Here is a 25864-nt window from a genome sequence, read left to right on the forward strand (position 1 = left end):
TTAAAACTTTCCCGCCACCTGCAAAAAAAAAAAGAAGTAATTTGCTTTGTCAGAAGTCGCTGGCCGTGCAAAATTGTTTAGAATGAACTTTAAAAAAGCTCAACAGATCTTAAAAGCATCACGCTGAGGTAAGGATCAACTTTTGTTCTTATAGGCTTGAGTATGCAGGGTGGTTTACAACAGGACCATAAATGGTTTAGGATGGTAAACCATTGCTTTTGTGAAGTGAGAGAAATGTTTGAATGGTTTAGTCAAAGACAAATGTTTGAATGTAATCCTTTTACTTCTTAGAGAAGTGTGTGTGTGTGTGTGTGTGTGTGTGTGTGTGTGTGTGTGTGTGTGTGTGTGTGTGTGTGTGTGTCCTAACATTTCTCTCGGTGTGGGTTCCCATGGGTGGGAGCACACCCACCTAAGGAGGTCCAAAATCCAAGTGGGGCCCAAAATGGTGGACCCCACTCCGATTTCAATTAAAATGAGCTCAGCAGCCTCCCCTGATGCTACCATTGCTTTTTTTTTCATGTCAAAAAATTGTCCCCTAAGGTAGCAAAAAGTGGGCAAGTGTGTAAAGGTGTGTATCCTGCAGCCGACCGTAACCGGAAGTCAGGATATACACTTCCCGCAAAATCGTATACACACCGCGGGAGTCTGAAACCTTTGGCCAATGACATTGCTGCACTGAGGAAAACTACCGGAAGTTCACAACAAGAAGAAAACAACACGGATTGAAGACAAAAAGACGACGGAGTGATTGGATTATTTTGAATATTTTTACATTTACCGACCTCTGCATGCAGCAGGTAAGCTAGGCATGGTTCAGAAGAGTTTATATTTTGGCGTTCTGTTGGGATGTATTTAAGCTGGCTGCCATGTGGCTAACTTTAGCAACATAATATTATAAATAGTTCGTTGTTTACTCACCCAGACAAGTTTGGAGTTATTTGGAGCCGCTCAGAAGGAGTTTTTTTATCGAGTCGCCATCAGCTTATATCCGTATAATGCCAATGGGAGCAAAACTGCAGGAGTTGTTGCTGCATTATCTGCCCTCAAACTCCTTCATTTAACCAAGTGTTCTTATTAAACGTTAACACTACTCCCATCGGAGTTCAGAAAATCTCGTAAGTGTTTATTTGTTCGGTTTGGGGTGATTTCAAGGCAAAAATACAACAATATTGTGCATTAAAACAGCGTCACGGCCAGTCGCCATCTTGGTTGTAGTCCGGCCAGCACTTTAACTCTGTGCTCTGCAACGGTCGGTTTGACAGAACTTGCTGCTGTTGACATCAGTGTAGTTCGGGTTTGCGTGTTTCCAAATTGCAATAATCGAATGACCAATTGGACTAAATTCAGCTTCTACAGACTCTTTCAGCAACCTACGCGGACTACAGCCGTAATGGCGGAGGGCTGCAACGTTATTGAAATCTCAGTTGGAATCGGTTGCATTAAAAGCCTGTAAAACTCCAGAAGCTAATATGTTAGCACCTTTGAGACGTGCTGAACTCACAGAGGAATTTTTTTTAACTATTCTCAACAAAACATTGTTAAATGAAGGAGTTTTGGGGCAGATAATCTTATAATATCCTGCCCTGATAGGCTCCCATTATATGGATATACAGTGATAGCAACCTGATTAAAACTCCTCCTGAACTACGCCAAGTAGGTCCACACTTGTTTGGGTGAGTAAATTAACGTAATATTTGTTAAAAAAGTTAGCCTGGCCAGCCAGACTCGCTCTGTGCAGAATTGAACAGAGTGAGTCTGGCTGGCCAGGCTAAAAAAATAAGGTCCAGGTTGAAAATGCTGCATGTGTCAGTGATGTTGTTGTACCAGAAGTTTGACAGCCCTAGTTTAGATTAGTGACTGAGTGTCTTTGCAGCACAGCTTGGTTATTATATAACAAACTAACTTCTTGGCTTCAACAGGCTCGGTCAGCTCTCAGTGTACACATTTCAGAATTTGTATATTTCATTATCCTGTGTTTGATGTTAAACAATGTGCATCATGCAATAGCAAAGCTCAATGCACAGCTGCTGTATGTGTGTTTGTATGAATGTTCTAGATTTTATTTTTCTCTTGCTATTTTTCAAAAACCTTTCTGTGAGATTTGCCTTGACTAAGTACTAATTACGATTATTTTCACAGAGCCATTATGTCCACAAGAAAGAGGAGGAAAAAGCCTATAGATGATGCAAAGACACACATCCTGTCCTGTACTGACAAGGTTGGGTTTATGTCGAGATACATTGACGGTTACAAAGGTAATTTGCGAAAATTTCTTGACACAACTTGTGTTTTTCAAAAGCAAAGCAGTTGACAAGTTGACAAGTAATTAAAATTGCGCCCACATTTTCAAAGTTAAACACATTTCTTTTAACAACGGTAGTTTTTTCATCTTTACTGCAAACTCACTGATGCGCCTGCAGCCTCTCAGAGTTCATGCTGCTCTAAACGTTGAAAGAATGATTTAATTTTCTGTTGCTGACTTCTGATTACCTTAAATGGTGTCTGTTTGTTGCTACCAGCAGGTACAAAAAGGAACTTATTTTTATTTGACTATTTTTCTGTCCTGTCTGTTTATCATCTTCCTACATCTCATCTCAATCCTAAAGAAAAACTGCTATCTGGCTTCATATATATTCACCTTATGAGTTACCTTTGAACTGCAGTTCTAAAAGATCTACCGACCGCAAATATAGAGGAGTGTGTGCTACGCACAGACCGCATCAGTGAGGTGAAGTCACAGCAGAATGAAACAGGTGATGCGCTCTGCTCCACAGCAGCAAAATGCATCAGGCACAAATAAAAGACAGAAAACATGAAGGGATATGAGCCGACATGAACGATTATGTGTTAAATTTGTTTTTGAGATGGCGACACTTTGAGAATGTAGCTGTGGCTGTGCTCAGGATGCATCTGTCTGGAGTGCATCAACGATCAGAGCTCTGCGCCTCTCAGCTCTAAATAATCTTGGAGAGTTCACATAGATAATGTAATATAAGTGGAACCATTGATTTTTCGAAAAAAATGGTAAACTATTGTGTGGAGGATCTACAGACTCCAGTAGTCTGTAGATGAACAGCACCTTCTTCCTTTTCTGGTGCATTTTGTGCAGCTGAAAACACGGTCGTTTCTGCTCCACACCAGACCAGAGGATTACAATCCCAGTGATGTGACGGGAGTTCAACATGCCTCCTATCCTCCAGAGCCACTTGGTGGAGTTTTGAAAAATATTTGATGGCTCCTACCCAGATTAGCATTGGAGCTCTAGAAGAGGATAGAGCTTTCAAAAATTCCTAGCGAGGCGGGGATGCTGGTTTCTAGGTCAGAACTGGCTAGGAACTTGTGCTCCTAACCTCAAGAAGAGGATGCAAAGCTTTTAAAAGATGCTAGCGGGCTAGGGAAGCTGGTTTCTGGGTTGTGCTCTGGATAAGATGACATGCGTCTCTCCCTCTCTCTAAAGCGCTAAGCTACATTACGTGAATGGATATTAGCAAGTATTAAACAGCTGACAAATGCTCATTGCCAAGAATCAATATTATATTAACTGACCAATAATATTTTAATTGTCTACACCAGGGATTCCCAAAGTGTGGTGCCGCTAGGGGGTGCGCAAGGTGAAAAGTTTAATGGCTGCGGAGCTCAGAGAAGTCTGTCAAAAGTCACCATTAGCGTAGCCAGAAACTCATTTGTGGGTGGGCCTAAGAAAATGTAAGTGGGCCCAATGAACGTAATTGAAAACAAGTATATTTTGCTTGTGTGTGTGTGTGTGTGTGTGTGTCCTCCGCACATGCCCTAGCTCAGGGGTCGGCAATCCGCGGCTCTGGAGCCGCATGCGGCTCTTCCATGCGGCTCTCTGTGCTTGTAAAATAATGAATGGATATTTAAATAAAATGCTTTGTATTTTACTGAATTAATTTTACATCTGTAAGCTAATTCTAAATGTAGATTGTCTGCGTAAACCTGAACAGGTCCAACCCGGTCTTACTGTGAGACCGGGTTGACGCGTCACGCATGTGCGTAAACATAGGCGCTTCCTGAGCTGAAGACGATGTGAGATTCTGGGACTCTCCTCAGTCGCCACATTGGAGACAGGAACAAGCACAATTCAGCCAAAGTTTCATCATCAGGGAACATTTTCTAAGTGACAAGTCTCTCTGAGAGACCGGGTTTTGAAAACTCTCGCTTCAGTGGAAGGAATCTTCCCACATGCGCTCTGTTTCTGTGACGTGCTCCAAGCCCCTCTCCACACCTTCAGCTCGCTGTGCACCTTATGTACACGCTGACTGAGCGGTGTCCAGCTCAGATGTTCAGAAGGAAATCTTTTCTTGAGTGATTTAGCTACGTCTGCGATTTGCTTAGAATAAAGTGTCAGTTCGTCTGCATGCGTCGGGGTAATTCTTTCTATTCTTTCTCCATCAAAAATAAACGGTCAAATACGGGAACTATCCGGTTAACACAACACAAGCCCTGCTTTTAACTGTTCTGTTTTCTTGTGAAAATTGTTACAAATTTAACTTGATTAACACCAGAGCCAGGCGCACTGCGCCGGTATCTCCGTCACTGTAAATGAGGGAAAAACAAAATGATCGGATCCTTTTCTGACCTTCTCCACCTACAAAGTTTAATTACAACAATCAAAAGTGACAGAGCCTGGATTTGTATTCTGAACAGTCTAAACATGTTTTAAAAAGAAACGTATGACTAAAGTGGCACCTGCTCAGTAAAACCACCAACAGGGTGAAAAATATCAAAATATTGTCGGCAGAGACGGGCTACAACTTCTGGATCCACTTTATATAAATTGTTTTATTGATTACCTTCTTATGAAAGATAACTTTGACGTACACGAGCGACCGGTACCGGCTGCTGTCACCTGTTGTTAGCAGCGCTCTGCTGTCTGAGGGTAGGCCCCGCCCACAACGCCGCAGCTGCTGCAGTGTTTTCTTTACTGTGGGAAACGGGTAATAATGGCTCTTTGATGGGAACAGGTTGCCGACCCCTGGTTTAGCGTGACGTCTGATATGTGTGTGTATATATATATATATATATATATATATATATATATATATATATATATATATATATATATATATATAGCCATGCCCTGATGTGTGGCTGGGGGGTGTGTCAACATGGTCGGGACATAGAAGGGGGTGCGCGGCTAAATAAGTTTGGGAACCACTGCTCTACATGACAGTAACATTTTGTTAGCGCACGAGTTGTAGCAAGCTAGCTAGCATCGTTCACTCACAGAGACACCTGCTCCTCCACAGAACCTCCTGACACCACAGATAAATCTCTCTGCTTTGGCTGATGATTTCTCCCTCTGGTTTGTCTCTAAGCTGCAGTTTGCTCTTTAAGGCAAATTTCATCTGTATTGATCCAAAAATGACAAGGAAAGGGTGAAGTTAGTAGGGATTGCATTATTAAACATTAAAAGTAGATGTCATCATTCACATGAATGAATTTCAGTTCTTTTCTTGTTTCTCTTGGCCTGTTAGGACTTATGTGTCATTTACTGAGCTCCTAAGGTATTTAAAAAGCATTTATTTAGATTTTAAAAAAAGATGCAGGAACCTTGAAATAGCACTTTCTTCTCTATTTCTTCCTCTGCATACATTTTTTCCTCACAATCTCTGGGTGTCAAATCTCAATTATTACAAACTTGTAAATCATAATGTCATTGCACTTGTGAAAATAGATTTAAATGCATTTTTAGTTTACTGCAACTTAAAGCTCATTTGCACCATACATTATTGAACTAGTCAATCTATTTGTTGTATATACATTTGTTATATTGCTTTTCTGTCTCATATATTGCAAATAGGAATACTTTTTTGTATTGCTATTTAATATATAGTTCCATGCCTTGCTGTGGCCCCACTGTAATTTTCCAGTCTGGGATCCATCTACATCTGTTTGTCGGTTTATGTCAAGTCTGAGTTGCATGGGTTAGGGTGCATCTGTGTTGTTACACTTCACTGGTGTGTTACGTGGACCAAATGGTACACAGCACTCTCAGATTAAGGGAAAGTAACAGAGCATAGACAGGACCTCAGTGATACATTCATATGGATGGGTTGGCATCAAGAACATGTTTTGGCCACAGAAAGCCTGATCAAAAATCTGTTTACCTGCAAGGAGAATGTTGAGCATTGTCTGCAGGTTATATACCGACTAGACGCAAGAACCTCAGCCTCACTTTAAAATACTGTAGTATCTCTTTTGAGTCCCAGAATGAAATGTTTAATTATTATATATTTTATAGGAAGAGGAGTGTTTGCCACACCCCCCAATGAACCAGGGGACTTCGTCTTGGAGTACAGGGGTAAACTCCTCACAAAGGAAGAATGCGAGTCAAGACGATACTCAGAGACTGAAAGCAAATTTCTCTTTGGCTTTAAGTGGCAGAACCATTGCTTATGGTAAACATGGAAAAATGGATGATTTTTATTGATTAGAGAAATTCCGAGTTATCCCTGGAACAAGGGTTTAATACTTGATAAACTAATTAAAGCACAAATATTAAAATCTTTTGAAAACAATTATTTCAATAAAACTGTTAAAAAATGTAAAACTATTACAATTTTTTTTAATACTTTTCAGCCTGGATGCATCTGAAGAAGATGGCTCTCTTGGAAGATTGGTCAATGACAACCACAAAAATCCTAATTGCGTTATGAAAAAAATCATAGTTGACAACAAACCACATTTGTGCCTTTTTTCTCTGAAGAAAATAGAAATAGGAGCTGAAATTTATTACAACTATGGTGATTCAAAATGGCCTTGGCGCAGTAAGGTGAGTTGGTTGCTATTTCTCCAATATTAACCATGCTTCCAATATTACTCTTGGTTGTCTATGGAAATGCATTTCATCTTTGATCTGTGATATGTTTTATTCATCTACAATCCAGGTGGGAAAAAACAAGGCTCCTGCAGCAGCAAAAGAGAACCTATTGGGTGGGGAAGGCCAGGGAATGCCACACACACCGTCATGTTTCCAGTCATGTTCTTATGGGGTCCTTCCATCTTCCAAACACATTTCTATCTGGAGTCTCTCCTTTACACACTCGTGTGTGTCTAGTCTGACCCAAGTGGGGCCCTTCCGTCCAGTTCTTCCTGTAGATGTTTTTAGTGCACTATGGTAACACCAGACATGACCTCAGCTGTGATTTTAACATTCATAATTGTATACCGTCTGAGCTGTTACATGTTTTAAATCAATATTTTGATTCATCCACTGTGAACTCCTGGAATCGTCATGAGAGCTGCTCATTACCAGTAGTCCAGAAGGCCATGCCATGTTCTCAGTTGTCGTTCTGTGCTGCTGTTTCACAGTTAGATGATCTTTTTTGCCTTCAAAAGTCTCTTCATATAGTTCTGAGTCTTTTGTCTGTTATCTATATTTCAGATGAAAGGCCTTCAGACTCCTGCTGCAGCAGAAGAGAATGAGGCCAGCCCTGTTCCTCAGATGCTTAATGATGGACCAATCCCAGATGAGACCTACACACAGGTAAGAGTACATTCAAACACCTTCTTCTGTGCTGACATGTATGTGGTGTTGTTCTTCTACTAAAATGGACCAATGCTCATGTGGCTGTATGGTAGTCAGGTGAACCTATTGGGTGGGGAAGGCCAGGTAATGCCACACACACCGTCATGTTTCCAGTCATGTTCTTATGGGGTCCTTCCATCTTCCAAACACATTTCTATCTGGAGTCTCTCCTTTACACACTCGTGTGTGTCTAGTCTGACCCAAGTGGGGCCCTTCCGTCCAGTTCTTCTTGTAGATGTTTTTAGTGCACTATAGTAACACCAGACATGACCTCAGCTGTGATTTTAACATTCATAATTGTATACCGTCTGAGCTGTTACATGTTTTAAATCAATATTTTGATTCATCCACTGTGAACTCCTGGAATCGTCATGAGAGCTGCTCATTACCAGTAGTCCAGAAGGCCACGCCATGTTCTCAGTTGTTGTTCTGTGCTGCTGTTTCACAGTTAGATGATCTTTTTTGCCTTCAAAAGTCTCTTCATATAGTTCTGAGTCTTGTCTGTTATCTATATTTCAGATGAAAGGCCTTCAGACTCCTGCTGCAGCAGAAGAGAATGAGGCCAGCCCTGTTCCTCAGATGCTTAATGATGGACCAATCCCAGATGAGACCTACACACAGGTAAGAGTACATTCAAACACCTCCTTCTGTGCTGACATGTATGTGGTGTTGTTCTACTACTAAACTGGACCAATGCTCATGTGGCTGTATGGTAGTCAGGTGAACCTATTGGGTGGGGAAGGCCAGGTAATGCCACACACACCGTCATGTTTCCAGTCATGTTCTTATGGGGTCCTTCCATCTTCCAAACACATTTCTATCTGGAGTCTCTCCTTTACACACTCGTGTGTGTCTAGTCTGACCCAAGTGGGGCCCTTCCGTCCAGTTCTTCTTGTAGATGTTTTTAGTGCACTATAGTAACACCAGACATGACCTCAGCTGTGATTTTAACATTCATAATTGTATACCGTCTGAGCTGTTACATTTTTAAACCAATATTTTGATTCATCCACTGTGAATACCGCATCCAGTTTAAGGTCTTAACTATTGTTTACAATGCCCTAAATGGTCCAGCTCCCGCTTCCCTGTCAGAACTGCTCAAGCCATATGTACCATCCAGAAGCCTAAGATCGGCAGATCACCTGCTCTTTTGCACCCAAAGATGAAATATAAATCCAGTGGGGAGCGGGCCTACGTGTTTGCTGCCCTCAAACTTTGGAATGCTCTTCACCTCAGTGTTCGACAGGCCCCGTCACTGTGTCGGTTCAAGTCAGTGCCGAAGGCCTATTTTTATCATTAACTTTGATCAATGATCAGGCTGTTAGTGTTTTAGTCTGTGGTGTCTTCCCTGTTGACATGTGCTTACCTTTTAGTATGTTTTTTTAAAATATTTTTAGTCATGACCTTGTTTTTACTCGTTATTTTTTTTAATCTTTTAATTCTTTTAATTTATTATCCCTTTTATCCTTTATAATTTTTTTCAATCTTCTTTGTTATTTCGGGGTTCTTTTTCTAACTTCGTTCGGTGTTTCACTACGGGGAATCGCCCTGGCGTGACCAACTACGGAAGCTCCATTGACATCACGTCTGTCCCTGACAGACTGGTAGCGCCGTGCCCAGGCTCCGCCCACCCAGTATATACACGGCCAACCAACCCCTCCTACTCATTCTCGCTTTCTCGCTTTCTTCCCGTGAGAAACTACACTTTGCTCCCTCAGCGATTTTCAGGCTATCTTTGGTCAGCTGCTTAACTGTTCCCAGGCGTACCATCAGGATCCGTCGCCGAACGCAGTCCCAATGCAGTCTGGATTAGAGCTGAGTAAGTGTTTCTAAGTCACTTGGCACACTTTGCTAGGAACCATTACCGCGTCACGGCGAACTGCTCCCGCGGCTACTCGGTTGTCATTGACGGAGTAGTATTAGCGAGTGTGGCTCAAGCTAACGCGTTGTTGCGAGCTTGTCCTGTTCTTATTTAGCATTTACTCGCTAATGAGCTATTTTGTTGCAGCTAATGTGTCACGACGAGTTGTCCTACATATAAAATATAGCTATAGTTGCAGACTTACACCTGCTAACTAGCTTGCTAACGCTTTTTCAGGCTAATCTGTCACGACCAGTCGGTTTTTCAGCTATGGCTTCCACCCCTACCCAGACGGAAGGGTCGGAACCAAAGGCTAAAGAGGCTGCATCCCGCCTGTGCCCGGCGTCATGTGGGGCTTCTATTTCAGGCAGGGACCCTCATCCTATTGTCATAGTGTGCATGGGTGCTGCTCACGCCCAGGCATCGCTGGCTAACCCGCAGACATGCCCTCACTGCTCCTCCATGCCAGAGAAAAAGGAGGCTTAGAGTGGCAGTGGCTAACGGCCGGAACCCAGGCCTCGGCTTGGCCACACCTGTGATGCAGGTGACAACCATCAGCCGCGAGCCTCCACAAGTTGGGCAGATATGATGGAGGAGGAGCCCCCGCTACCACTTCTGTTTGAGGGACTGGTTGACAGTGGGCTGCTCGATGCGGGTGATGACCTCCTCTATTTGGACATGGACGAGGAGGAAGAGGATTCCACCTTCCCGGCTCAACACTCTAGGCCATCTAGCGGCACTGGGGTGGCATCACAGGGGGACACCGACGTGTACGAGGTTTGCAGGTGAGCAGCTGCAAAGCTCAACATTCAGTGGCCGGCAGCCCAAGGGACAGAAGGGGTGGGACGAGACCTGTATGAGGCTTCCACTGTCCTCCGCTCCACCCAAGTGTTACTGGTCTAGCTCATTTAAAAGCAAACTCCCCACCAAGGGATACTCCAAACTGGAGGTGCATGGGATGGGGGAATTGGGGCTGGCCAAACCCCCAACTGTGGAGCTTTCAGTGGCATACCACCTTCACCCCAACCGCAGATCCGTGTCAGCGTCATCCAGCATCTCTCTCCCATCTAAAACGGATCATCTCACGGCATCCATTTTTCAGAGGATGCACACATATGCTGGCCAATCTGTGTGTTCCCTCAATGCAGTTACTCTAATGTCAGCTTATCAAGGAGAAATCCTGGAGGAAATGGGTCGTCAGCTGGACTCTTGGGCGCCTAACCCGGCTTTATGGGATGAAATCTGTGTGGTGAATGATCTCATCCTGCACTCTTCTAGAGGAGCAGTCCAGGGCTGTGGACGTGTGATGGGTTTGGCTGTTTCAGGTGAGAGAGCCTTGTGGCTAAACTTGTCAGGCCTAGGTGACAGCCAGAAAGCTGATGTCATGGATGCAGCATTTGACCCTGTCAAAGGTCTCTTTGGCCCACCCTGGAGAAGATGACTGAGACAAGCACCCGCAGGAAGCAGGAAGGTGAGGCCCTCAATCTCTGCTTGCCTCGTAAACATAACCCTCAGCCACCTCAGGCACCCAAGCCTGGGTTTGCAGCAGCTGCCCCAGCGGCAAAGGGTCAACAGGGTGGGGCTAGACCACAGCGATCGGCAGGTGGTCAGCCAAACAAGGCGGAGAACCCTCGCCCATGGGGGAAGCACTCTTTCGCAGCAGCAGCCGCGAGGAACCGCCCGTCTCACCCCAGCGAGGGCAAGAGAAAGAAGTCATCCTAGCTGCTCTTGCTTCTCCTCTCCAGAAAAAGAGGAGGTTTTCAGAGGTACAAACAGACCTCTGTGTTCAGGGTTCAGACACTCCTGTGGTTCCCGGTCCAGCAGGAGTGGCGAGTGTGTGGAGCAGAAAACGCAGTGTCACCAAACACTTTTCATGAGCATGCAGTTAGTGTCACCAAGCACTTTGTTCCCAGATGTGTGCAGAAATGTTCAGGGGGGTCATTTAAAAATAAAGACGGCTTTTCTGCAGCCAGGCGTTCAGTCAAGGGCAGACAGCTCCCCACAAAAAATAATAAACAAACCCCATCAGGTCCCTCTGCGCCCAGCAGAGGGCCCTCTCACTCTTCCCATGGGACGAGTCGAGGCTGCTCAGGTGACGGAGATGACGTCACCCAACAGCGGCTTGCTTTCGGCGCGGGCCAAGAGGTGGCGCGCATGCGCAGTTCCCTCGTGGGTTCTGATGACAGTTTGTTGGGGTTCCAGGCTTCAGTTTGCCTCAAAACCTCCCTGTTTCAATGGGATAATAACGTCAGTGGCAAGAGAGGATTCGGCGCATATCCTGGAAAACGAAATTGCTTCGCTGTTGAACAAAAAAAGCGATCAGGATGGTGCCGAGCGACGAGGCCCACCAGGGTTTTTATTCGCTCTACTTCCTTGTTCCACAGAAGGATGGGAAATCTCTCCGTCCCATACTCGACCTGCATGTGTTAAACAAACACTTACGCAAGTACACTTTCAGAATGTTGACTCACAAAACACTCTGCCGTTCCATCTGCCCAGGAGATTGGTTTGTCACGATTGACCTCGCAGATGCCTATTTTCACATCTCTATTTATCCTCTACACAGGAAGTTTCTCAGGTTTGCCTATCGGGGCACAGCCTACGAGTTTCAAACCATCCCGTTCGGGCTGTCATTAGCATCGAGGGTTTTCACCAAGTGTGTGGAGGCAGCGCTGTCCTCACTGAGGACTCGCGAGATCAGAATTTTCTCTCACATAGACGATAATCTGATTTGCGCTCCCTCCCGGGAGCAAGCAGCCAGCGACGCGCTGGTGGTGTTGAGCCATCTGACCGACCTGGGATTGAAAATAAACTGGACAAAGAGCAGTTTATTCCCCAGACAATGCACAGAATATCTGGGTCTTCAGATAAACTCTCTCTCTTATCGCGTTTAGCTGTCAGAAGAGGATTGCGTCCTTCACACAGTGTGTCGCACGTTTTCAGTTAGGATACCGTGCGTCGTAGAGACTTTGCCAGCGCCTTCTCGGCCTCATGGCGTCAATGATTTCTGTGGTGCGACTGGGGCTTCTTATGATGAGAGATGTTCAGTGGTGGGTGAGGTTGTTAAGACTATGCTCCCGCCGTCATCTCCACCGCAGAGTGAAGATAACTCCGGCGTGCATGTCAGCTCTCCAGCCTTGGAGAGACTGAACAGTTCTCACAACTGGGGTTCCGCTGGGGGCGGTGGTGTCCAGAGTTACCATGACGACGGACGCGTCTCTTACAGGTTGGGGGGCCACCTTGATGGGGAGAGCAGTGAACAGCGTTTGGTCACGCAGTTTGAAACAGGTTCACATAAATGTGCTGGAACTCCTAGCAGTGTTTCTGGCCTTAAAGCACTTCCTGGCCTACTTAAGGGACCGTCATGTCTTAGTGAAGACAGACAACATCACAGTGGTAGCTTATATCAACCGTCAGGGCGGGACACTCACCCTACAGCTGCACTCACTGGCCAAGGAAATAATTGTGTGGTGCAGCTCCAGACTCCTCTCAGTCCGCGCAACACATGTGGCGGGCAGCTTGAACAGAGGGGCAGACCTTCTGTCCAGAGGAAATCCTCTGTACGGAGAATGGAAACTCCACCCCAAGGTGGTGCACCAAATATGGCTGAGATCCGGTCAGGTTACCGTAGATCTCTTCACCTCGTGGGAAAGCGCCCACTGCCCACTCTTCTTCTCCCTGACAGACGCGGACGCGCCTCTGTGAGTTGACGCATTGGCTCACCAGTGGCCAAGAGTGCTGCTGTACGCGTTTACTCCTCTCAGTCTGATTTCCTCCATTCTAATAAGAGTGAGGGAACAGGGCCTGTCTTTGATCTTGGTGGCTCAGTTGTGGCCATCCAAGCCATGGGTGGCTTAAATAATCCAGATGCTTTGGGACGAACCCTGGCCCCTGCCTGTCCGCAGGAATCTCCTGTCCCAAGCCAGGGGAGAGATTTATCACCCTCACCCAGACCGCTTGTCTCTGTGGGCCTGGCCCGTGAGAGGTGGAACCTGAGCGTGGCAGGCCTGCCCCCAAGTGTCATTGACACCATTCAAAACGCTAGGGCCCCCTCAACTTGCTCTCTTTACAGCTGTAAATGGAGGGTTTTTGAGGTGTGGTGTGAAGAGAAACGTGTCATCCCATTTCAGTGTTCGGTGGTGGATGTACTCTGTTTTTTGTAGAGTCTGATGGACAAAGGTAAAGCTTTCTCCACTATTAAGGTGTATCTGGCTGCAATTTATGCATGCCATGTGGGGTTTGGTGACAAACCGGTGGGGCAACACCCATTAGTGAGTCGCTTCATGATGGGTGCTCGCCGTAAGCTACCAGTCTTTAGGCCACTGGTACCACTGTGTGACTTCTCTCTAGTTCTGGAGGCCCTCTGTCATCATCCTTTTGAACCTATAGATGGGGCTGGATTGAAATTTCTCTCTTTAAAAACTGCGCTGCTCTTAGCTTTAACTACAGCAAAGAGAGTGAGTGACATTCAGGCATGGTCAGTCAGTCCCTCGTGTTTACGGTGGGCCCCTGGCTACACTAAAGTGTGTCTGCGGCCCAATCCAGCTTTTGTGCCTAAAGTAATGGAGTTGTCTTATAGTTGCTCCCCTGTGGAGCTGCTGGCTTTTCACCCACCTCCTTTTTCCTCAGCAGAAGAGCAGAAGCTTAATTGGCGCCCATGAGTGTCTGTGCGTCTGCTAGGCTCCTGATCTGTTTTGGTTAGTTGTTGTTTTTTATTGTTTTTTCTCTATCTGGTGCGGATATGGTCGAGACTTACTATTGTCGATTAGGTCCGCGATGATCAACCTCCAGAACTCCGATACCGGACCCGCTTTTCCACCGCCTCTGGAACCTGGCGTTAACCCAGGTGTCGGCCCTTTGTTACCTGTGGGCCTGCCCCGGAGACCATGGAAGAGGAAACGGGGGAAGAGAGCTGGCTTCTTCGTTCAGCTCCGAAAGATCCCGAGAGGTGAAGCTCTTCCCGATCGCTGCTCCGTGGCTGCGTTGTGGCGGATCCCACAGAAACTCAGCGGAGTTGGGCTGATCTCGCTGCTCAATGGTGCCCGTGATGCAGGACGCTACCTAAAGGTAAAGAACCTCCGCGGGTGTAGCCTGGAGTCGCTACGTAGCTTAGCCCGCCAGCCGACCGCCATTATGGAGCCTGCGGTACACACATCGCCAGATTTCTCTGCGAAAACGACGTTAATTAACGCGCGCTCCATCGCTAACAAGTCTCACTTCCTAAACGATCTGTTCTGCACTGAAAAATAAAACTTTTTGTGGATTTCTGAGTGGTGGCAGTGTGAAAATGACGTCACTCATCTCCGTGAGCTCTGTCCCCAAGACTGCTCTTTCTTCTCTGCTCCACGGACCACAGGCCGCGGTGGAGGAACAGCTGTTATCTTTAAGAAACACTTTTCGTGCCAAATAATATCCTCAAACTCCTACAGCTCATTCGAGATGATCATGATTAAAATTGGTCGAGCTCTACCAGTTTATGGAATTCTGGTCTATCGCCCACCTGGATCTACTTCATCCTTCCTGTCTGACTTTCAGGATCTCCTATCTTCAACTATTAAACTAGACAGGATAATCATTGCTGGAGATTTCAACATCCATGCTGAGGATCTATCTAACTGCTCCACTAGGGAGTTCCTAAACATGATGAACTCTTTTAACTTCTCTCAACACGTGTCTGGTCCCACTCACAGAGCAGGCCACACCCTGGATCTGGTCTTTTCCTACGGACTTCTTGTTGATAAACTGCAGATACATGATGTTGTGTTCAGTGACCATAAGTCAGTTTCTTTAAATATTAACCTAAATTCTGAATCTCTTTTACCAGACTCTGCCAAGCAACGACGTATTATCAACAGTTCTACCATTTTAAATTTCTCCTCCCTCTTTGACTTTGTACCTCCTTCCTCTGATGACGTAGAGCTCCTTACAAACTCATTTAATGATCACTGCCTCAAAATTCTGGATCAGGTCGCCCCTTACAAAACCAGCCGCAGTTCCAGTGCCTCCAGTTCTCCCTGGCTGAACAACCAGATTCTTGATCTTAGACGCTCCTGTAGAAAAGCGGAACAACGGTGAAAGAGGACAGGTCTGGTTGTTCATCGCGAATATTTTAAAGAACTTCTCGAGTCATACAACAAAGGTGTAGAAAATTCCAGGTCTTCTTTCTTCAGCAACCTCATATGTCAAAATAAGAATAATCCTAATGTTTTGTTTGATACCATCTCCAGCATCGTGTCTTCTCCTCCGCAGCAGGCTCAGCTTTCTTCAGCTGATGACTGTAACACCTTTCTCCACTTTTTTGCCAACAAGGTGCTGAATCTGAGATCCAGCATTCCACCAGCTCCCCACCCCCCCACCCTCAGGAAGGGAGGCCCCCCAGTGCTCCGAGTCTTTCACCTCCTTCTCCCCAATTACACTAAATGACTTAGCCTCAATAATCAGTCAGATGAAGCTCTCATCATGCTCATCAGACATCTTACCTCTCTCTGTCTTAGTCGGGTCCCTTGCCTCTATCAGTCCATCTCTGTTGACTATGAGTGCGTTTACATGCAGCCAGTAACCCTTTTAAAACCCAAATATTCACAATAACCCGGTTCCGCACGGCCATGTAAACACCGCCAAAAACCCGGATATGCTCATAACCGGGTTTTTAAAAACCCGGTTACTACACCTGGGGTAACCCTTCTCTAACCCGAATGTTTGGTCGTGTAAACGCATATCGGGATATGCCCATCAATGCGTGTGTTCTGCGCATGCTCTGTTCGCAAGGAATCTTGGTCTTTTGAGTAGCGAGACGTCTTGTATGCGCCAGAACACCGGAAGTAAACAACAAGTTGGGAGCAACATGGCGAGTTTCGGCACAGCACCACACTTTGAGTGACGAGGAAACTAAAGTGCAAACAAATGCGGTCACTATCTCTTCCGAACTGGGAAACATGTTGTTTTCACGGATACCAGAACTAGAAGAACCGGAAATGACGCATATTGCGTCTGGACGTAGTCCATACGTCCTGACGCTACCCCAACGTCCGCATTTAAATGGGGTTATGCAAGTTAGAGGTAACTCTTTCTATTTATGGTTCTAAACGGGTTATTCTGATCAACTCAGAAACCCGAATACCGACCTTAACCTGATCATAACCCGGATATTGGCTGCATGTAAACATAGTCTATGATCAACAGCTCACTGAGCCAAAGCTGTGTTCCATCTTACTTTAAAAATGCAGTAGTGACTCCTCTCTTAAAGAAACCCAACCTTGACGCCAGCTCCACCAGTAACTTTAGGCCCATTTCTAAGCTACCTTTCATCAGTAAAGTACTTGAGAAGCTTGTGGAAACCCAACTCAGATCCTGGTTTTCCAAGTCAAAGATCTCTGACCCCTTCCAATCTGGCTTACTGAAGCAGAACTCAACCGAGACTGCTCTAGTAAGGGTGCATAATGACCTCCTGATGGCTGCTGATGCTGGGAAATGTTCTGTCATGGTCCTGCTTGACCTCAGTGCAGCTTTTGACACTGTAGACCACAACGTACTACTAAACAGGTTAAATGCCCTGGCTGGGATTTCAGGTTCTGCTCTAGACTGGCTCTCTTCCTATCTCACAAACAGAACATTCACAGTGAAGTCGGAAACCTTCTCTTCAGACACTGCCTCTCTAACATGCGGGGTTCCACAAGGTTCAGTTCTAGGGCCTCTACTATACGCATTCTATATTCTTCCCCTAGCTGGCATCATTCAGTCTTTCCCAGACATCTCCTACCACATCTACGCTGACGCTATACAGCTCTATATGTCCTTCATGCCACACCAGTTGGACAGGCTGGCCACCCTTGTACTCTGCCTGACCCAGATCAGTAATTGGCTGTCCAGCAACTTTCTTGTTCTAAATGCTAACAAGACAGAGACCCTGATCTCTGCACCCCCGGAACTTCAACCAAAAATCGAGCAGGAAATTGCCTCCTTTTGCCCATCAGCCAAGGCCAACATCAGAAACCTAGGAGTTATTTTTGATCCAGCTTTAAGTTTAGACTCACACGTCAAAACCATCTCCCGCTCTTGTTTCTTCCAACTGAGAAACATTTCAAAAGTCCGTAAACTGGTTTCTACTGCAGATCTGGAAAAAATCATCCATGCCTTTGTGTCATCACGCTTAGGCTACTGCAACGCTCTTTTTACTGGTCTCAGCAAAACCTCCCTGTCACGCCTTCAAGCCATCCAAAATGCAGCAGCCAGACTCCTAACCAAATCCAGCAGACGAGCTCACATCACCCCAGTTTTACAGTCCCTCCACTGGCTCCCGGTATAATATAGAATACAGTTTAAAGTTTTAGTGCTGACCTATAGAGCTCTTAACAACCAGGCTCCAAGCTACCTATCTGAGCTTTTATCCCCACACACCACTTCACGGAACCTCCGATCCACATCTGAAAACCTCCTGGCTGTTCCTCGAACCAGACTAAAAACCAAAGGGGACAGGGCCTTTCAGTCTATTGCCCCCAGACTTTGGAACAGTCTGCCTTCAAATCTCTGTCTCTTGAAATCTGTAGAGGTCTTCAAAAAACATCTTAAAACTCACCTTTTCATCCAGGCTTTTCCCCGCTAAATATTCTAAAAGATGGCTTTGTTCTTGTTCACACCTTGACTTTGTTTTTACTCCTGATTTTGGTTACTATTGTCACTGCTATTGTTTTTATGATGTTTTTATTGGTTAGAGGTATTTGCCCTGATTTTACTCATGTTGTACAGCGCTTTGTGATTTATATCTGTGAAAGGCGCTCTACAAATAAACTTTACTTACTTACTTACTTACTTCATTGTCTCTGCCCTGTTCGAGCTTTAGGGGCTTATATGGACAGGACTGCTGGTCTCAGAAAATCAGACCAGTTGTTTGTTTCTTGGGCCATGGCCCATAAAGGCAAACCTGTGTCTTGCGAGAGACTGGCACACTGGATTGTAGAAGCGATCAGCCTTTCATATAGGTGTAAGGGTGCTGAACCCCCTCTGGGGGGTGAGGGCTCATTCTACAAGGAGCATGGCTACATCTTGGGCCCTGTTTCGTGGGGTGTCAGTCCAGGATATTTGTGCAGTAGCTAGCTGGGCCACGCCGCTGACTTTTGTGCGGTTTTACAGGCTGGATGTGTCTCAACCTTCACTGGCGTATTCAGTGCTGGAGGCAGGATGCACAACATCTGCTTAGTGGTTAAGCAGAGTTTTTGCTGCAGCTCGCTTCGGGATGGATATGCAATCCAGGAGTGGGCCATATCTCCCATAGTGAAACACCGAACGAATTTAGAAAAAGAACATAGGGTTACGTTATGTAAACCCCGGTTCTTTGATAACAGTGAGGTGTTTCACCAACAATTCCCTTCTTGCATTAACGGTAAGAAATCATCCGAATGAGTAAGAGGGGTTGGTTGGCCATGTATATACTGGGTGAGCGGAGCCTGGGCACTGCGCAACCAGTCTGTCAGGGACAGACGTGATGTCATTGGATCTTCCGTAGTTGGTCACGCCAGGGCGATTCCCATAGTGAAACACCTCACTCTGTTATCAAAGAACCGGGGTTTATATAATGTAACCCTACGTTTCCTTCTTTTTTACTACAGTACAGCACTTTGGACAGCTGTCATGCTGTTTTTAAATGTGCTTTACAAATAAACATGGTATGGTATGGTATGCCTGCTGGTGGTCGTTGGAGGTACCGGTAGCGCATATGTATGGCAGACTCGCTTCTGTCAGTGTGCCCCTGGGCAGCTGTGGCTACAATGTAGCTCATCACCACCAGGGTGTGAATGTGTGTGAGAATGATTGATTGTGTTGTAAAGCATCTTGTGGGGTTCCAGGACTCTAGAAGACACAATATCATATACAGGCCATTTACCATTCAATTTCGGTCCCATCCCCCTCCATTCTCAAGGATTGTGGAAATGAGACTGACTTCATCGGACCACTTCTTCACCCTCCAGTCAGAATTGAAGGAGCTCCTGTCAAAGGAAGCCATCTCGAGGGGTCCAAAAGATGAGGTGAATTTGGGGTTCTATTCCCGCAATTTCCTTGTTACAAAAAAAGGCCAGAAGTGTCAGACTCATCCACGATCTGTTCCTGTTCAACTTTACCGCTTCATAGCGGAAAAGCGCTTCCGCATGATCACCATGAGACAGTTTTAGAGTTACGTTCGTCCAGGCAACTGGTTAACTTCTATCGACCTGAGGGACACATATTTCCATATTCCAGTGGTCCCGAAACACAGGAAATTCCTGTGTTTGTCCTTCAACAGAGTCCAATATCAGTACAACAGACTCCTGTTCAGTTACTCCCTCTCTCCCTGCACCTTCTAGAGTTGTCTAGAGACATCGCTTCAGCCATTACGCACGGTGGGCTTGATGGTTCTTTTTATCTGGATTATCTGCTCCTTCTGGCTCCCTCAGAGTCCGACGTGGAATCACAGATGAGAACACTAACAGAACATCTAATCACGTTAGGATGTTCGGTTTCTCCATAAATTGGGAGAAAAGTTCTGTGATCCCATCACAGCTGATCACCATTTTGGGCATAAAGCTGAACTCCAGCATCATGAGAGCCTACCTCTCCCAGTCTCAACACACGTAATCAGCCACATGCAACCTCGCCACACTGTGACAGCTCTTACAGTGATGAAGCTGCTTGGCTTGATGGCTGCAGGCCATATAGCAGTTCCTCTTGGTTTGCAACATATGACACGCATCCAATGCTGGTTCAGATATCTCAAGATAAACCTGCTGCATCACAAACAACATATGCTGCCCATTCCTCTCAGTAAAACGAGATCTGGAGCACTGGGGGAACCCCGACATCTTGATGCTTGGAGTCTCTCTTGGTCGTGCAATGTCACATGTTTCTGTTTTCACGGATGCATTCCCGTTAGGATGGGGGCATACATGCTTGTCCCATTCAGTGGGCGGCCAGGGCATCACAGCCTTATCCGGGCTCTTACAGGTTTTAAGAAGTAAAAAACCCATACATGAATACATATTGTAAGAATTTAAAAGCATGGCAAAAGCTCATAGGCTAGGTGCTAACTGCTACCCATAACACAGACATTTCACAAGCAAGAAAATACCTGCGATATTATGATACAGCACATCTTGAATGCATGAGCTCTGGGATGAAAAGTAGCTGAGGTCGCTTCTACATGCCAACATTTTTCCTTCCCAGTCTTTCTAATAGCGTTTGTGGGTCTGGGATTGTCACTCCATGAAATGTCAAAAGCTGGTATAATCAGCCTTAACTACGCCACTTATTTCGTCAAAACAATTAGTAGTTTCTGCACTGTAGCTGCATACGCTAGTGCACTTAGTTCTTTCACAGGCAGCCCTCTAAGGCGAATATGTTTTCAGTTCAACAACTTTCCACTGTTCAAATCATAAATTTTGCCGCTTTCCCTATCTATATGTATGTTCGCTTCTGTCAGTTTAGGGTCCAAAACACCAGAATGCATTGCGCACAACGCAGTACCGAAATGGCTTATTGGGGGGTCACAATCATCAAGCCACACACCTGGCAGGTAATGTTGGCAGTACAGCGCATTCAAATGTGTTATGCAACTGATCATTTGGGGCAGTGATACGCCTATGCTGCCGCCAGAAAACTTGTCCCCAGTTTCACACTGGAAGCATCAGTGGCACAAAACGACAGCGAAACGGTTTACTCGCAAACTTCAAAGCGGTCCTTTTCACACCGGGAGAGTCTAGGCAGCAGCACGTCTTCTTCGCTGTGCTCTTCACTGGATGCGTGGTGGCAAACAACTAATAGCACATGGCTGCCTGCATCATAACTGTCGGTGTATCTATGATAAATAAGTAGTTGTACCTGTATTGGTTGGAAAAATCTTTCCAAACTATTCTCCTTTATGCTTCCTGTGAAGGCAGAGCCATCTTCTTGTTTGGTGCAGTATTGCTGTAGCTTTGACAGATCATTTGCTGCTGTGGCCCCCAGACTCTGGAACTCTCTCCCCCTGAGCCTGAGATCAGTGGACTCAGTGGTCTCCTTCAAAAAGCAGCTGAAGACTCACTTGTTCAAGCTGGCTTTTGTATGACCTTCTTCACCACTCTCTCTTTATTCGGCTCTCCCCACCTATTCCACCTTCCTCAGGATCCACTGATTTCCCTCTTTCCTAGTCACACTCTCTCTTTCTTAACATTTTTTCTTTTAAGTCGCAATTGCCTATTCTTGCTTATTTTAAATATATTTTAAAACATTTTCTAAGTGCTTTTTTATATTTTTACAATTTTTTATATTTTTTGTTTTTGTTTTTGTGAAGCGCCTCATGATTTTTATCTTGAGAGGCGCTATAGAAATGATATTTTCTTCTTGTTCTTCAACAGAGTGGGAAAAAATCTCACCACAGCGTAGACTTTAGTCGCTGGAGCCTGCTAGTGTGGGGGTGTATATATAAAGCTAATGACGTTAACATGATAGGCGGTATTATTAGGAAAGGATGTGCGAACATCACCGCTGCTGCTGCGTTGAAATTCACTAGTCTGGAGCTGGTGAAAACACGTCATTTACTTAAAGTTATCGAGGATTTTGTGCCCAAATGCTTTTTCCTTCCCTTGATGAAATATCCACTATTGCAAGTCAACCTGTGGTTATCCTTTCTTGTAAAGGCGGCATTAAGAACATTGAGTGGCCAGTAAAATTTTGAATCTGGTGGATGAAAAAGTTAATTTCCTGCCCTAAGAGTAATGATGACCGGATAAGAGAATAATTCTATAGTTGTATACTTTTGCAGATTGCCCACAAGTTCAGCTTTCCAATATTTGTTCAACTATCTTTTTAGACCATTCACATGGAGGGACCTTTAGCAGAGGACATTGAAGGTATGTGTATGCAATGTTCTTAAATTGATGCTAAATTATCTGTTTTACCTGTTTTGTGTATTTTATTCTTACAAGTAATTATTTATGTCCAGATGTCTGTGTGCTAGGTGACAAGGGGTCAGACGATGAGGTCAGCATGTCATCCAGGCAAGAATGTACCTCCATATCAGAAAGTCAAAACCAAAGAGTGTCTGCAACAGGTGAGCTTCAATGCAGTTCTTACCTTTGGTGCATTTTCACACAGTGCATGACAAAAATTAGCATCAACAACCCCATCTCCCTCCTTTGTCCCAACCACCTCCTCCTCCTGCAACTCTGTCAGGAGACCTGTCTGATGCAGAGGCTGCACAATCAACACAGTCAAACACAACCCCAGTTTTAAAACTGAACATTGGGTTAGTACTGCCTTACATTACAAGCAGCTTTAACTTTTAGGTTAGCGTGCATCCACCTGCTGCTTATAGGTTGCTTCAATCTCTCTGCGTGGACTTCACGCAGGGATAGCATAGCTACAAAACACCTCTCTCATTATAGAACATCTGGTAGGTCCACGATAAAGTGACGCAGGACAATTCCCTGAGCACATTTATCTGCTGAATAATTGTGATTGCACAAGGGGGAGATTAAAAGATTAGTTTTATTTAGAACAATTTAAATCACGTTTACCTCATACATGGGTGAGAGAGACGGACAAAAATAGATTCAAAGAAGGATTTTATTACAAGAAAGGACTCACATATATTTATATGCACGTACAGTACATTAAGACACACGTGACAAACATTAATAATAGAAGGAAAAGAGGGTTTTACACTGTCAGAACAAGCAGCGGAGAGCCAACACGCCAGAAGCCTGTTCCAGGCCTCTCGACACCTCAGCTCTCGGTCAGTCCTCTGCACTCCAAATGGTTTTATTCCACCCACAGTCTTCCAAACAAAGACCCGTAAATCTCTGTCAGGAGGTTTGGCCAACCACCGCATGTCTAAGGCGGGGATTTCTCAAGTCACAGAGTTTTTGTTGAAAGCCAAAACCTGCTGGCTACTTAATTTATGACTGACAGCCAGGAATTCAGTTTCCAAAGCTACGAGTTACCACTCACTCTTGCAACCTCCAATGTAACCATCCTGTAAGACCAAGTGAAGAGGACAAAAAGGCCCTTTAACTGAAAACAACTGAGGATAAGAAAAAAACCTTTAATCCACAAGTTTATTATTTTATTACTTAAAAAGAGGAGCATTTTAAAAATACCTATCATTATCCAAGTCTCCTTCATGGCAGCAAACGGACTCCATGGTTGTTGCTCCACGGCTGAGCAGTGACCGCATTTGCACTACAAAGGGTTGCCAACCCTCTCCTCACTGTCATCTTTGTCCGTAGCCGCTGCGCCCCTCCTCCTCATCACTGGCTTAAACGCATACTGTATGCCATCGGGTTAGATGACATGAACTAAACTCGCTCAGCTTCATCTTGACATTTTTCCTCTTCAACTATGTACTTGTTCTCCACTCGCTGTAACTGTGTACTCGTGCAGAATTGAGGAGAAAAAATGTCTTAATAGCCATGCAATCTCTCCATGAAGTCTGTGCCCTGAGATTGGAGCAACCTATAAACAGTAGGTAAGTGCACACTAACCTTAACTATAACGCTACTTGTAATGTCAGTAACAACGGTCGCTGTCTGGTGAAATCAGTTCATATTCCATGCTTTCGTTCTTTTTTAAACACAGAAACTGTTTTGTTTACCTGTTTTGTAGCTACAGTTTCGCCGACGGCTGCCGGCTTCCAGCAGTAGCTCAACAGGTTGAGCGGGTTGTCCAGTAATCGGAAGGTTGCAGGTTCGATCCCGGCTCCGGACAGAGAATGCTGCTGTTGTGTCCTTGGGCAAGACACTTAACCCACCTTGCCTGCTGGTGGAGGTCAGAGGGACCGGTGGCGCCTGTGCTCGGCAGCCTCGCCTCTGTCAGTGCGCCCCAGGGCAGCTGTGGCTACATCATAGCTCATCACCATCAGTGTGTGAATGTGTGTGTGAATGGATGAATGATACACTGTAGTGTAAAGCGCATTGGAGTCCTTACTCTGAGAGGTGCTATACAAGCGCGGGTCATTTATCATTATCATTTAATGACAGCCTTTGCAGCCTAAAGCACCAATGCAGAAAAATTGAGCGTGTTAAAGTGGAGAATGCTCCCTTTACGTGAAATAAGGAATGTTATTTTAACAACCTTTGGAAATGATTAATATTGATTGAATATTAATTCGGACAACGCTTATTTTTCTCAGAAGACCTAAAGAACTTTTTATTCTCAGGTATTTAGACTCGCTTGAATAAAGATCAACCTTCAACAATTTTAAAATAATTTAATTTATAAATCACAATTTAAAATCTCACACAGTTAACAATTCCCTGATGTTTAATGAGCTAAAATGTGCATGAGAGCAGAGCTTAGCTGAGGGCTTAGTTCATCTGTCTGAAACAGAAATGATGTTTTGGGTTAGTCTACTGTGTCGCTTTGGAACAAGAAGTGATCATGAGTGCCCTAAATCACCTGGGGGGTGTCTTGGACGGACCCCGGTCGATGGAGGAACACGGTCGCTCCCAGCTGGTCTCCCAATCCGTGAGGCTTTGAGGTTAAAGTCCACTGGTCAAAATCAGTCTCTGATTGGCTCAAGTTTAAGCAAACCGTTCCACGGTTGACGGTGGAACTCATTTGGTGTTTTCAGCTTGCTTGCAAGTGTCCAGAACCTGGCAGCGTGCCAAAGTTCTGATGTTGTCGAAGAGGAATTCACGGGCCCTGTGAAGTCTCAACGAACTGACTCTCAGCTCGCTTGTCAGTAGTTTTGTAGAACAACCCCCCTTCCCGGGGCATTCCCAGATCGTGACGTCTTTGCCCTTGAGAAGCTCTGCTCTTGCCTGCTGTGTGTTTAACAATATGTGGTGTATTATTCGTTATCACATCATCTCCATTAAACATCATTTACAAGTTTGATCACAAATTGATTCAGCAGTTGATCATATTAATTAATTCATCAACAGATCTCATTCTTTATTAAAATCATAAGATGAACAGTTCAGCTGTCCTCCTTCCCCACACTGCGTCCTTGACGACTGGTTATCAGAACCCAGCCTCTGCCGTCCTTGCAGAAGGAGAGTGTGTCTCAGCAGCCATCTCGGCTCCAGGTAAAAGCAGAGGCACATGTCGGGTCAGTTTGACCCGTCACAGAGGTTGATGGTCAGTAGCTTGTTGTTGTTACAAGCGCTTGTGGAAGAAAACCCGTCTCCATGTCCATCTGCTGCATCTAAAGAATCTTCTGACTTCCTTTAACTCTGCAGTCAGAGATGCAAAGGTTGACTATTTCTCCAACCTGGTGTCCCAGAGCAAAGAGAATCCCAAGGTGCTGTTTAACACCATCAGAAGCATCTTCTCCCCTGCCTCTCCTACAGCCTCCATTCACTCTGTTGTAGACTGTGAGAACTTTCTGTCTTTCTTTGTGGACAAAGTCAATAAGGTCAAATCTAGCATCTCTCCCTCAGCCTTATCTCTGCCTCTCCTGACTCCAACCAGGCCCATCATCCTACATAGCTTTGCTCCTGTTT

At 45.2% G+C, this 25864-nt stretch overlaps 1 protein-coding gene across 4 annotated transcripts; it reads left to right on the forward strand.

Annotated features, from left to right (window-relative positions):
• Positions 1 to 25296, forward strand: LOC139070653 (N-lysine methyltransferase KMT5A-A-like). 4 transcript variants are annotated; one of them, XM_070553308.1, is made up of 7 exons: positions 1 to 797; positions 2140 to 2255; positions 6266 to 6422; positions 6604 to 7510; positions 8072 to 8173; positions 22231 to 22270; positions 22363 to 25296. In XM_070553308.1, exons 4-7 carry the CDS (start codon positions 7409 to 7411, stop codon positions 22650 to 22652), a joined length of 534 nt encoding a protein of 177 aa, XP_070409409.1. In that variant the 5' UTR covers positions 1 to 797; positions 2140 to 2255; positions 6266 to 6422; positions 6604 to 7408; the 3' UTR covers positions 22653 to 25296. The 4 variants fall into 4 exon arrangements, with proteins under 4 accessions (XP_070409409.1, XP_070409410.1, XP_070409407.1 ...); XM_070553309.1 differs by having other exon boundaries at positions 22378 to 25296; XM_070553306.1 differs by lacking the exons at positions 8072 to 8173; positions 22231 to 22270; positions 22363 to 25296 and having other exon boundaries at positions 6604 to 6796; positions 6912 to 7377.
• The last annotated feature ends 568 nt before the right edge of the window (positions 25297 to 25864 follow it).

The sequence above is a fragment of the Nothobranchius furzeri genome, chromosome 7 (genome assembly GCF_043380555.1).
Source record: "Nothobranchius furzeri strain GRZ-AD chromosome 7, NfurGRZ-RIMD1, whole genome shotgun sequence".
Classification (NCBI taxonomy): Eukaryota; Metazoa; Chordata; class Actinopteri; order Cyprinodontiformes; family Nothobranchiidae; genus Nothobranchius; species Nothobranchius furzeri.

Coding starts and splice junctions, on each gene's coding strand:
- LOC139070653 (XM_070553306.1), top strand. CDS start 2,147: ATGTCCACAAGAAAGAGGAGGAAAAAGCCTATAGATGATGCAAAGACA. Junction 6,423..6,603: donor TGGCAGAACCATTGCTTATG/GTAAACATGGAA, acceptor AATACTTTTCAG/CCTGGATGCATCTGAAGAAG. Junction 6,797..6,911: donor AATGGCCTTGGCGCAGTAAG/GTGAGTTGGTTG, acceptor TCTACAATCCAG/GTGGGAAAAAACAAGGCTCC.